The following is a 13,030-nucleotide window of genomic DNA, read 5'->3' as shown; positions in this document are numbered from 1 at the left end:
AAATATAAAACTGAATTTTGAAATGTTGAATTTTTTGTCTTTTTCTGACCCATTTCTTTCAAAGAATTGCAACTTTAGGCAGATGCTGATTTTGCATTTGAGTAGTCAACTAGACAAAGATTACAGAAAATAAGGTCTCGCGGCTGGATCGGTATGGACTTGGCAGAAATTTAACTGTCTTTGATACGTTTCATACAAAAAAAACAGAAAATGTTTTTTTCTGGCCAAAGTATAAACTTTAGGAAAAAATGACCTAACATAACATTTATTGTGTTTGATTAGCTCTATCTATTGGCATAATCAAATATGTGATAAACGAAAGTTGAATCGTAAGTCCCTGCAATAGCACTTTCGACCCAATGTGCGCCGCGTGCCGCGAGGGCTGACGCCATTTATGTAATCACGAGACCTTTGCACATATCGACTTGTACACGCAATGCAGAACGCGTCCACGTTTTAAAACTCATATTTAAGGATAGTTCGTGATCTTATTATAGCGCATAACCAGTCGGTTATAAAGCCACTACTGGGCGCAGACCAATTCTTCCTTCCCATACTGATTCTGTTATTGTAAAAATCTCACGGACCTCACGGATACTGCTGTTTTTTTGGGAATTATTTTGGACACTAAGCTACAATGGAGTCTTCATATTGATAATTTGTCCAAAAAGCAGCATTCGCGGTCAAGCGATTAGTTTATTTTGCCTACTTCCACAGCCTATTGTCGTACGATATCTTGCTGTGGGGTCGTGCTGCAGATGTCAACAACATTTTTGTTCTGCAAAAGCGAGCCATTCGGGCGATTTACAAATTGGGACCCAAGACGTCACTTAGAAATAAATTTAAAGAAAATAGTATTTTAACTATTTCATCACAGTATATCTATGAATACCTAATATGTAAAAAAACATATAGGATTGTTTGGAAACACATGCACGTGGCTAATCCGTGGAATAAAAAGAAACTTGCCTTACATGTCAGTCGACTGCACAAGATCACTAAATCTTTTAAGGGGCAATGTATACGTTTTTACAATAAGATTCCCTTTGACATTCAGAATTTACCTTTGAATAGTTTTAAGTAATTAAACAGAATCTTTAAAAAAGGTTATTATAAGGTTAGTGATTATTTAGAAAGGTGAATGCATGGGGTTAACTGTCTGGGAACTGATATTAGGCAACCAAATTACTATTTTTTCTAATAACGTCTAGGGCCGCAGCTGTTTTTCCTCTTTTTTTTTGACGTGACTTATTGTAGATTTGCCGCAGATGGCATTAACTACTTGGCCGAACAAATGGGGAGCGCTGAAGGCTCTCACCCGATACAACGTTTAAGACAACAGGCCTGAGGGTGCCCAGTTGGGCGCGAACCTCGGCTCAGGGCGTCGTCTGACAGGAAAAAAATTTGAAAGAATTAATCGACCCTAGTGGGTCGATAGCGATAAGCGCTGAATGAGGGAAATCGTCGACCACGCCGGCGGGGTCGGTATCGGGGTCCTGAAGTGTTTGGTGTCGCGAGCTGATTGGCAGCCTCTATGGCAAGAGGCTTTTTTTCCTCGGCTATACAGGTTGTGAGAAGCTGCAGTAGTTTTAGGCGGATGAGACGTTGCTTATGTAAAAAAATGACGATTCAAAGTGCAACTATGTTACCTACTGAATAAAATTAACGCTGAATGAAATGAATAATTGATAACCTATCAAAAAACGGCATGTGGCTAAAGTTGGTTGTTAAAAATGCAAACATTCTCCCTGGCGGTACGGTTAGAACATTAGCCAGATGAGTTCATTAATAAAAGAACAGGCGAGTTGACTACATGACTAGTCTTCCTACACGAAGCAGATACATTTGCAGCCTTATCTGGCTATCTGGCTGGCAAGCGCCGTTGCTGTATTAGCCCACATGTAACCACTATCGTTATCATTAATCTCTAAGTCGTCATTTCTAATTGGAAAATAAGTGAGACGGGATGTTAGTCGTTATTAAACCGTGTAGAAACACGGGGTAATCATTTTCTCATGTGAATATATTTGTTTATTGGCTACAGCTGTAACTCACGAGCTTGCGTTTATTTCATATTTAAAGGTGTAAAGCTTTTTTCAGATGAGACTTCTTAAATATATTAATAGATAATGTATATTATTTACATGATGAATTTATTTTTCTTTTCAAATATTATTTAACTATGCTAAAGGTGTTAGTGGCATCGTAACGAATACCGAGATGGATGATTCAGACCATGATTCTGAGTTGAACAACCTGTATTTATAGAGGTATAATTTAGTTTCATCTGAAGTGGAAATATACCTGAGTCAAATCTAATAATGAAAGTTCTTCAAGAACCATTTGTGCAAAAATCTGGAGTTTATACATGTCGTGAACTCATGACATAACTACCTCAATATAATCATTATTTTGATGTCATATGCGTGTTTACCATCAATTCCACATTCCACGAAACGAATAAGTAGATGTAAGCCTGTACTTTAGCTGTTTATTTTTCAAATAGAAATAATAGAGTAGTAAATGACATATTATAATGATTGGGTAGTATCTTAAGACAAAGATAACATTATGAAATAATGAAATTATGATTTCTTACTAAATAAAGACAGATGTAAAACTGACGAAGAACTATTTACTTTTTCTATTTACTTAACTTATTTATGAATTTTAATCAAGAAAAATAATAAGTCCGACATTTCATTACGTTTTCTGTGACTTTACATACAAATTCAATAGTAAAACGGGTTTTGACGTTTAGTAAAAGTAACTGATTTGACTAGTTGGAGACTAGCTTATTTTATGCAGATATTGGGACGTTAGCGCCACGGCCGCGGGGATCTTTCGTGACGGGGACTCTATAGTGTGGTTACCTTAAAAGGGCCACGATCGAAGCCGCAGAAGGAAGCCTCCATGGTGTATGAGCGGGTGACGCCGAGGTGCCGCCACACGGTCACCCGCGCGGTACTCTCTCGTTCACGTTCCACACGAAACGAGCACGAACCAAGCGCGAATGCTGGTGATATACGATGCATCAGCGCCGGGAGCATCTGTGGGGTAATAGGTTACGTAAAGTCATGAGCAATATCATGTACCCACTTTAGAACCCTGTCACACTAACATATATTTGACATTTAATGAGACTTACGGTTTAATTTGTCAAAAAAGTTAATGTGACATGGTTTCAAAGTGTATACATATTAATACTCGTGACCGTACTTACATAAATTGGACGTATACCTATGAATGGATGGTCTAACAGAAAGCTCTGTGATGTGTGGATACTTAGTTCGTACTTGCAGTGGATGTACCTCTGAATACCCCAACGAGGAACGTTACAGGCTACGTTCTCCAAAAACAATATAGATGGTGTTGTACAGATTTAATGGGATAATCACCTACCTATTTTCTCATTGCTCGGGTACATAATTATACAAAAATATAATGTAATGGCAGAGGCCTCCGTGGTCTAGTGGTTAGAGCGTTAGGCTCACGATCTGGAGGTCCGGGTTCGATTCCCGATGGGGACATGGTCGAAATCACTTTGTGAGACTGTCCTTTGTTTGGTAAGGACTTTTCAGGCTTGAATCACCTGATTGTCCGAAAAAGTAAGATGATTCCGTGCTTCGGAGGGCACGTTAAGCCGTTGGTCCCGGCTATTAGCCGTAAAAACACCTCCACCAACCCGCAGTGGAGCAGCGTGGTGGAGTATGCTCCATACCCCCCTCCGGTTGATTGAGGGGAGGCCTGTGCCCAGTAGTGGGACGTATATAGGCAGTTTATGAATGGCAGAGGCATGTATAAAAATAATTGTTGTTTGATATTTTCATCACATAAAGTATAGAATTATGTTGCTACCTAAGTCCTTCATTGCGATATAGTTGTGAACTTATGTTATAAAAATGGACGAGATATTGTATGATATGATAGAGGATAAAGTAATGTGGGTCTGTTTTAATCGTGCTGAAAATGTCCCCGTATAGAATACTTAAGCTAATGTTCTTGAATGATCTAATGCGTAATAGATGACGCGCGCTCGTCATGAGAGTTTCATCAGTACGCACGTACGTAGCAGCTTGGTTTACACACATTTTCGCGAGTGCACTGCGTTTGCTGGCCACCTTTTTTTCTTCTTTAATTTTATTGAGGGTTTATTCTGATTACAATATGCCACCCTCATAGTATTCATAGGTTTGTGTTTAATGACCAAGGTTTGCGACTGACAATCTACGTTTTTTGTACATTGCCCTAGCTGCTTCCGACCTACTTTCTCTTCTATCGTGTGGATTGTGAGCTGAATTACCAACCCCATCAACCCTGGTGTCATCAGGGTTATTACTGAGCCGCCATAGGCCCCTGACATGACTCATAACGACTACGTACTTACATCAGTAAGTAATAACCGGGACCAACGGCTTAACGTGCCTTCCGAAGCACGCAGAACCCTACTTCACCATTATAATTAATCTGAATCATAAATTGTGAAGCTGAGAGGCTTCGGTAATAATTAGTTAATTAAGGTAGATAATTATCGTATTGAAACCGCCTTAATACCAATAAAACAAATAGTTCATAAGATCACACGCCTTTCCAGTTGGGATAGGATCCAGGGAATAAACAAAAAACGGAATACACATGTGCCTATGTATTTTACAAAAGACTGCTATAAAGTTTATAGCGTATTAGAAATACAATACAGTGAAGAAAAAGAAAGTATAATGAGCAGTGAGGCTGTGTAGGATTAATAAAACCGGGTTGAATACGTAGTAGGTACGGTCACGAGCATTAATACGAGTATGTATACACTTTGGTACCATGTCACATTAACTTTTTTGACAAATTGAACTGTAAGTCTCACTAAATGTCAAATATGTTAGTGCGACAGAGTCCTAAAGTGGGTACATTATATTGCTCATGACTGTACATAATGGTAAAGGTTTTTAGTAGAATGATTTGCCTCTACAGTGCAAAGAAGAAAATATTTTTAAATAGGTACTTATCTAATTACTTTTATGAAAGGCTGAGCTTTCTGTGAATGGCAGCACATTTTCTAAATAGTTCTTTAGACATATAGAGAATTTTAATCGATTTGTATGTTAGCAGAAATCTTGTTAGACAAGTTCAAAGTGGTACTTAGCAACCGCGGCTCAGGAAATAAAATGTAGAAATAAACCTCATAAAGTTTGTTTTCCGTTAAAACCAAGTATGCAGCGAATGCGGCACACATGCTTAATTTACAAGTTCTCTGCATACAATTTCCGACGAAACTTGTCATCTAATGTGTGTGTTTACAGTTATACAGTGGCAAAATACGGCAAGCGGGCTTATGCATAAACATACGTAAACTGTAAAGTAAACCAGTATCCTTGATACTTAGAAGTGTGGGCATACGAGCCACGTTACTGACCAGGTATTTGACAGGCTCGTCCTGCACCAGCCGGTCGTTACTGCACCAGCTTTCTGCGCTCGCGCACCCGTAGAAGAACACATTCTTCTTCCGCGAGTGGCCGTGGTAGTCGCAATACACCAGCGGCGGCTTCTTCCACACCCTCACCAAGTACTCTATCAAACCCTATAACATATAACAAGCATCAAAACAAGTCCATCCATCAATGCGATTACCGATAGACCACTAATATAATGCGATAAAGTCTATATCACCTTGGTATGATAAATAGACGGATGCAAAACGGGACTGGGCTTGCACCACCGTCGATTTAAATCTTCATTAGTCAGCCCGCATCGATGGCTGCAACAAGAAACGACATTTTACACTTAGACATTAAAGACGGATCGCGAGCCAGGGACCGGGACAACCAGGAAATTTCCCATTCGACGACTTATCACCGCTAATCTCCCGAGACGTGTCCATTTGATTTGACACGTTCGCGGGTTGAAAGTTAACGATCGTCATGTTAATATTGAAATAGAGGGTTGGTTCCGCATCGGTCCTTCGCACGCCCGTGCCCATAGCGGTTGTTTCATTAGATGCGTGACACGACCGCTTCGAAAGCTAACCAATAAGAAATGATAATTGATTCATGCGCATATATGGCCTATGGCTCGAGCTTTACGGGGACAATTAATATGACAAGCTATTAAACGAAATGAATGGCAGGCCACGTAGGAATTCGTGGCGGACCGCTGTGGTCGTGAGACATCGATGCGCGCGCAACTCCACGGTCAAAATTGGCACTTGCATTGTCTGTTAAAAGCGCGACATCATTCCGTTCAACGCTTATTGATAAGTTTTCAGCAATAGATATTTATTGCGATAGAAATCTATGGATATGTCTGGATTTAAATATTGGCAAGAAAGTAATTAGGAACGCGGAGGTCCGTGTACACTGACGTGTTATTACCTCAGTACAGTACGACTGAATAACTTCCGCAGAGTTTAAAATTGTATCCACAATAGTGCTGCACTCCCCACCGGTTCCATTAAGAAAGAACAACGTCTCCAATTGTGTCATTATTTACAGCTAGATAGCTTCAGTGCGTCTGCAATCTACGACAATTCACCATAGGTCTCCCGTTATTAAAGGGCAATTCTTATCGTGTACGTGCTCCTGCCATAATCGCATTCAGCGAGATACGTAACGGACAAAGACTCTCATTGAGTGTAACTGTACGCTCTTTTAAAAATACATTACTCGCGCCGCAGCTATTAATCGGTGTGTGCAAGAAAGTGTCACATTGCAAAAACAAAAATGCAACTGCCGAAAAATGTTCCCGAGAACTAATTTGTTTTAAATTCGCACCTCGGAGATCTTGATAACTGAATGTGTGGCAGAACGTCAACAAATTATACTTGAGATAAGCGACACGTTTCGCATGCTTCAGGCTTTTTAATGCGGCAGCCAATTTGAGTGGAATTTAATAATTTGTGATGATTTAAAGCTGCGCAAGTTCTTACTATTCGCAGTTCTGCGTAGCGTATCTCAGCGTGCGCATTTTTTCCCGATAGAGTGGTCGAGCGTTCGTCCAATTAGGAGTGCGGAGCGGAGGCACATCATTAGCGGGCGTGGTGCGGCTGGCGAGGTCCTCGACTCCGAGTGGTATCTACGCCCGTCCCTGGCCGCGGCCTTCGCCCGCCGACCGGTTGCGCATCTTACTCTAATCAGGGAAAAAAATAAGCGTCGGTTGCATGCGCGAATGAAAGCGAACAACCGAGGAGCTGCACCCTGTCCGCCGTGTTTTATGGTGGATTGTTGCGGTACCAGAGCACCCGCTAGGGCTGCTTCACGCTTCATTGCATTTCGCTATGTTTAATTGCATTAAGTATAGGGATAGAGGGAAAGGAAATTAATTATTAAACATGTACGTGCCTAACCACTACAACTTATATTTTAATGATGTGGTGATGACTTAATGGTACTGTTAATAAACCGCACGAGGAAGAGGCAGGCGGTACTCTAACGTAGTTGTGCGGTGTGTAGGATGACTTGTCGAGAACATGTCAGTAGTAGCCCTCGCGGGCAGCGGCGCGGCGGCGCGGTGACGACCGCGGCTGGTTCAAGGGTCCGCCTGCCCAACGCCGGCTATTTATAGCGCCGCGCACCGATGCTATCGGGCTCGGTCTGCCTCGATCCCTGCCCGCCCTCTATGCACCCCTCGCATAACGTTCAGCCAATAAAATAGACCAAACAAAATCTGACATTTTATATTTATACCACCTATTTATATCACATGTCCATTGTTCCACCTCAGCTGGAATTAATAGCCGACAGGCATTCCAGACTTCAATTTAAGGAGGTAGAGGCATTGATCAAATGGACTTCGATAAATAGCAATGTAGTGGGTAATATATTTAGGTGATAGATATTGTAGTGTCAGGGACGGTTAGATGGTGGATGGGGTACACGTCACGCTCATCCGTATGCCGCGCGCGAGGCTGCTTCCTGCCGCCGCAGTGAGAGCACGCCGCCTACAACGGGTTCTCATTGTTATTTCACTAGAGCGTTGGCTGGTGCGCGACGGGAAGGCGGCGAGTTGAGGCTTCTGTGGTAGGGGCGTATCGGATCTAGGTGCTGTCGCCAGGATTCGCTAACCGGCGTCGGTAACTCTGTATTCGAGGCTGCCACCGGACACAGCGCGAGTTATTTACGATACTCGCGAGACAATCGGCCGGCGCGCTTATCCGGTGCCACCGCGACAATAACATGACGTGGCTGTCTTTATTAAATACTCTCCTTAGGAATTATCACACGTGCCTAGCTTATATTTATAGGGTAGCTGAATCATGCAGTTGGTATGGCTGTAAATAATACGCGGGAATGTACGGCGTATCTTGTCTTCGCTAGGTTTATTGTTATTGAGTCGTCGTGTTCTATCCTTGAGGAATGTAATGGTAATTCGTACTAAGCTTTGAATTAATTACAACTGCAGTGCGCTTCATTTAAGGCGTTATTGGGTAATAGCGTAAAACGTAAATAATGTTTGAGTGTTCACTCGAATGCTATGAGGAAATAATTTAGAAGTTCAACGATCTCGTTGCATCAAACAACCGACAGCCACCTACTCGCTCGACAAGAGGCCGTGGTTTACGAACTATCGAAACATTAAAGTTGTTTAGTGTTCATGAACCGTTGCATCTGAGTTTCCTTGGTGTAATGCTCCCTGGCCGGACCACCATCTAGTACACAATTTCTAATTATATCAATAAAATCTACAGAATCTCTACATTCAGGTGTACACCAAGAAAAAAAATAGTATTAATTAAGTATAATATGATTTTTTTAAGAAAATAGGCTCGCGTTTGACCACAATCTCACCTGATGGTAAGTGGTCTTGGGTGGATCACGCTCACCTAGCAAATGTCTAATCACTCTAGCCTTGAAGACTCCCAGATTAAAACGAGTTGGAAAAACAGACGACGGCAGACAGTTCTAGTCATTTGCTATTCGCATCAAAAAGGAAGAGGCAAAACGTTTAGTGCGGATTGGAAGAATATCAACAACAATATCAAAGCATTAACCTTTTCTGTTGCAGCGCTGCCAAAAAAATAAAAGAAAATGCGGGATTTGAACCCAATAGTAACCCTGACACTAGGGTTGATGGGGTGGTAATCCATCTCACAACCCACATGATAGAAGAAGAAGACGAAGAAAATGAATGTAATTTGGGGACCACCGTGAATCTCAGAGATTATAGGATGTTAATCAAGCAATAAGGACATAGAAAAATAATTATAATAATTAGGATTTCGTATAAGAGACTGCATTAATCTCTGCCCATCTGTATGGGACATACCTAATAGTCTACCATTTATGGTCAGTCACATCTCTAGCGCGAGCATGCCAACGCGTCTCAATGTTTGGATCTTGTAATTTAATTAATATCCTAAGTAATACAGTTCATTCAATTATTTGTGTGGGGTTTTATTACAATTTACCAGCGCTCCCTACACCATCCCATTAGGGATTACGGGCGTGAGTTGAAGTCTGTAGTAGTACTCTGCTCTGCTACAATATGCAATAGCTATAATTTTAAGGTATAAAGGTAGCGCCAGCGCCGCAATGTAAATACCGATGTAAACTATAGGAATAAACATCCAGGTGTCCGTTATTATGAAAATATTATAATTTTGTATGTAAACGCCACTATCGTGTAATAGCTTCCCGTTCCTAAGTGCCTCATTAGATACTGCATCATGTTACTTACTCATCTCGTGCGGTTTAATCTTACACGCTTTTTAGCAAGAGACACGAAAAATAAAGCAAAAAGTGTTTGTAACATCTGAGATGCAGCGACTTGTATACACGGTTGATCGTGTTATGCTGCGGATGAGAAACTGTACTCTTTAATAGAATTACTTAGTTTTATTTTGTCGACACAGACTTTGATCTAAAAATAACAATATTAACAATACGAACTTATTATAAATAGAAGATCTCCTCCAGCGCGCCGCACTGAGGCAGAGCGCCCAAAACGCTGGCAGCATTCCCCCTCTGAACTGCCAGGCCTATCCTCTGCGCAAAATAACTGCCAGCTCTCCGATCGCCAGTTGCCTCAATGAGACGCGCCGAAATGTCACTCAAAAATAATTAATAGAATATAATGGCCTTTGTAATTTTAAAACGTAACAAAATTATTCTTACTTCATTTTTTTAGTTCCTTCGGGCGGTAAAGAAACCGTGCGGAAACCCACATTCGCGAGAAAAGCGTTTCGGAGGTATGTTACCTAATATGTATGGGGCTGGTTTTCTTTTCGGGTTGGAAGGTCAGATAGCAGTCGTTTCTGTAAAAGACCGGATCTGTCAAATCTTCATGTTGAAACACGGGATAACGCTAGGGAGATGATGGATGATATTCCCTTGGAACGGTTGTCTCATGAAGTTATTCGGAAAACTATCTAATAAATTGATTATGAAAGAAAGAAAGAAACATTTTTTTTATTATGCCGGTTGTTGTTATCTGTAAGGCAGTAATGTCGTTTTTCGGTCATAAGTTTTTGTACTATTTGTCCGGCCAAGTATTTAAGGGCCTCTGAGGTAAGTGTCAATTAACATTTAACCTAACCTACGTTAAACGTGCAACATTAAGTATTTGATTTTCCAGGATAAAATGACACCTAAATGGTATTTAATGCCGTTGAGGATAACGTCGCTTAATAACCTATGACCATGTGAGCGGTTGAAAATAAAAAAAAAAACGAGTTCTGACTAGTATTATTAAAAGTCGAAAGATCTTTATTGGCTGCCAGTATTCAATCAAAGACAGTATTTTAAACGAGAAGGAAAATTTTTATTATTTAAAGTTCAACAGCGAGTGCAACGCACAATCAATTTTCATGATTCTTCGAAAGCTTTTGTGCCTAAACGTGGAACCGGCATCTCCGGGGAAAAAAGACAAATATTTGATAGATTTTCGGGCATAGCGAATCAATTGACATTGCGATGGTATGCAATCAAACGGGTTGCAAACGGATTTCTGTCGGGATCGTGCGCCTGCGACGACGATGGACCGCCGATAAACCACTGGCTCGCAACACTTCCGCGCCGATGCCCGCCTATTGATTTACGTACCTATCTTGTTTCTGATCATCGGACGTGACGCACGACCTTCGTGAGCCATTCGTTTACCAAGCGAAAATAGTTGTAAGGCCCTTTTCGTTTTGTATTTTGTGATTAACTAGCACGGCATGCGACTCGCGGGGACGCGGTTTACGTGACATGAGCTTTTATTGTCCACATTTTTTACGAAATGTGAAATATCTAACTGTGTTAGTCTACATTTAAGATAAATTAATAACTCATTGGCGCAAGTACTGTGCTGGGTTCCGAACTGGTGCTCCCCGTTTTAGAAGCAAGCCGGTGAATCACAGGATCACAGAGATTGAGTGAGCTAAGCGACGTGTGCTTTTATTGTCCACATTTTCCACGAATATGAAACATATAAACTGTATTATTATAACTAGTTTTTACTGGTTATAATTCCCACGCTTTAAGCATAAAATTTCTCATTTCAGAGTCGTATTCGAGAAAGATAAACTTACAATAATAAAGGTTCAGATGTGCATACAGGGTCCAAGGTTCGCTCTCGCATATTTTTCGTGCGACGTAATGAGTCATGAGGCTAGAGGTTGTGCAGGTAATGCCGGCTCGGCAGGGCAGGGCAGAGCGCATTATTTACATAATCGCGGCGACCGGGCGGCCTTGGTTGCGGCGCATCCCCCCTCCGCATTTATGTACCATTCCGCTTTCATCAAAACTCGCAACGTAATTCCCAGCAGATCGCGCCAAGTTCAAGTTCAATAGCGATTGCGATGACTCGCGAGTGTCGTTGACTCCGGCCCTCCGTTTAATACAATGATGCAACGCAAGAGCCAGAGCGTGAACTATTCGCACGAGCTCTTCGCGTTCTTTGTTAGCGAGCGCCTGAACCGGCCAGGGCCGCCTCCTTCACCACGGCATAACTTACGCCTGTACAATGCCCGGGGCTCGGAGGCGGCTAAAGGTGCAGCACCATTAAATTTCATTGACGCCGAACGGGCGTAAAGCAAAAGATAGTTTATAATTTTGTCTAAGAATATTACGGCTTTGTCTAACTTTACGAGGCTGTTAGGGAAACCGTAAAATTCAATGTTGGTGGAGATGATTCGGGTAATTTAGGATTCTTTTATGAATTTCCATTAAATATTTTTTGCATTTATTCTTGGATAATGCGGCTCTAGTGCGGCTCTGGTTAGGCGCGATGCCATCGTAATTCATTAGAGGACTCTGTTTGCCTCACATTATTTACGACCGCTTAAGGCTTTGTCCCGGCCTGAAACCCTCTCGTTTGTATCCTCAATGTTGCGGCTTCAAATAATAAAGATATCTGAATACATTCGCAGGTCAAGGCCTTCTCGACTTTTCTTTACGATTCACTTATTGCTTTTATGTAGATACTTTTTCTTTTATAGCTTGGAATGTTTTTTATTATCTTTTCTGAACATACTCATGCAACAAGTAAATTTTTAGACGACCATTTACGCTACGCAGTAATCTGTTAAGATCCTCAAGTAATATTGTTGGTTTGAAAATATAGACGGAGATAGACACGAAAAAATCATTATTTTATTTCATTTTTTACAAATATATAGTGGCAACTTTCCGGTGATTATGGAACCGGATAATTGGAAATGTCTTGCAACTTAACTTACATATCACTTCAAAATAATACAACTTTAGAGAATTCATTTTTCAGTCCTAATAATAACAATAAAAATACATACGAAACAATTCTAATTATCTCAATTCTTAGATTTGTTTTCTGAAATCATACTTTAAATAATTTATAGCTTAATAACAAAGAAGTAATTAATAATACTTATATTGCCTATAAATTACTCGTAAAATACAATTAACTTTATATCTTTATCCGTAAGTGCTATAGTTTAATAATCCTGCACTAAGTACCTACCCCTACTTACTGTTAGTTATATAGAAAACTGGAGTTTTATGATTTTAAATAGAGAATGAATGAAAACGGAATCAATTTATCACATGCTTTCACTTTCCTCGTTATAGGTACTTAAATATATTAA

The 13,030-nt window shown here is 40.7% G+C and overlaps 1 protein-coding gene across 2 annotated transcripts in view; it reads right to left on the bottom strand.

Moving 5' to 3' along the window:
- LOC126373269 (cytosolic carboxypeptidase 1-like) overlaps positions 1-13,030 on the bottom strand; it is an 86,468-nt gene that overhangs the window by 6,862 nt on the left and 66,576 nt on the right. For both annotated transcript variants that reach the window (XM_050019335.1, XM_050019344.1), the window contains exons 20-22: positions 5,662-5,749; positions 5,408-5,572; positions 2,874-3,050 (exon numbers count right to left, since the gene is read on the bottom strand). In XM_050019335.1, the coding sequence (XP_049875292.1) occupies positions 2,874-3,050; positions 5,408-5,572; positions 5,662-5,749 (430 nt within the window). The remainder of the gene's footprint in view (positions 1-2,873; positions 3,051-5,407; positions 5,573-5,661; positions 5,750-13,030) is intronic.

This window comes from Pectinophora gossypiella, chromosome 2, assembly GCF_024362695.1.
Source record: "Pectinophora gossypiella chromosome 2, ilPecGoss1.1, whole genome shotgun sequence".
NCBI lineage: Eukaryota > Metazoa > Arthropoda > Insecta > Lepidoptera > Gelechiidae > Pectinophora > Pectinophora gossypiella.
This window is presented reverse-complemented; position numbering and strand designations above follow the sequence as displayed.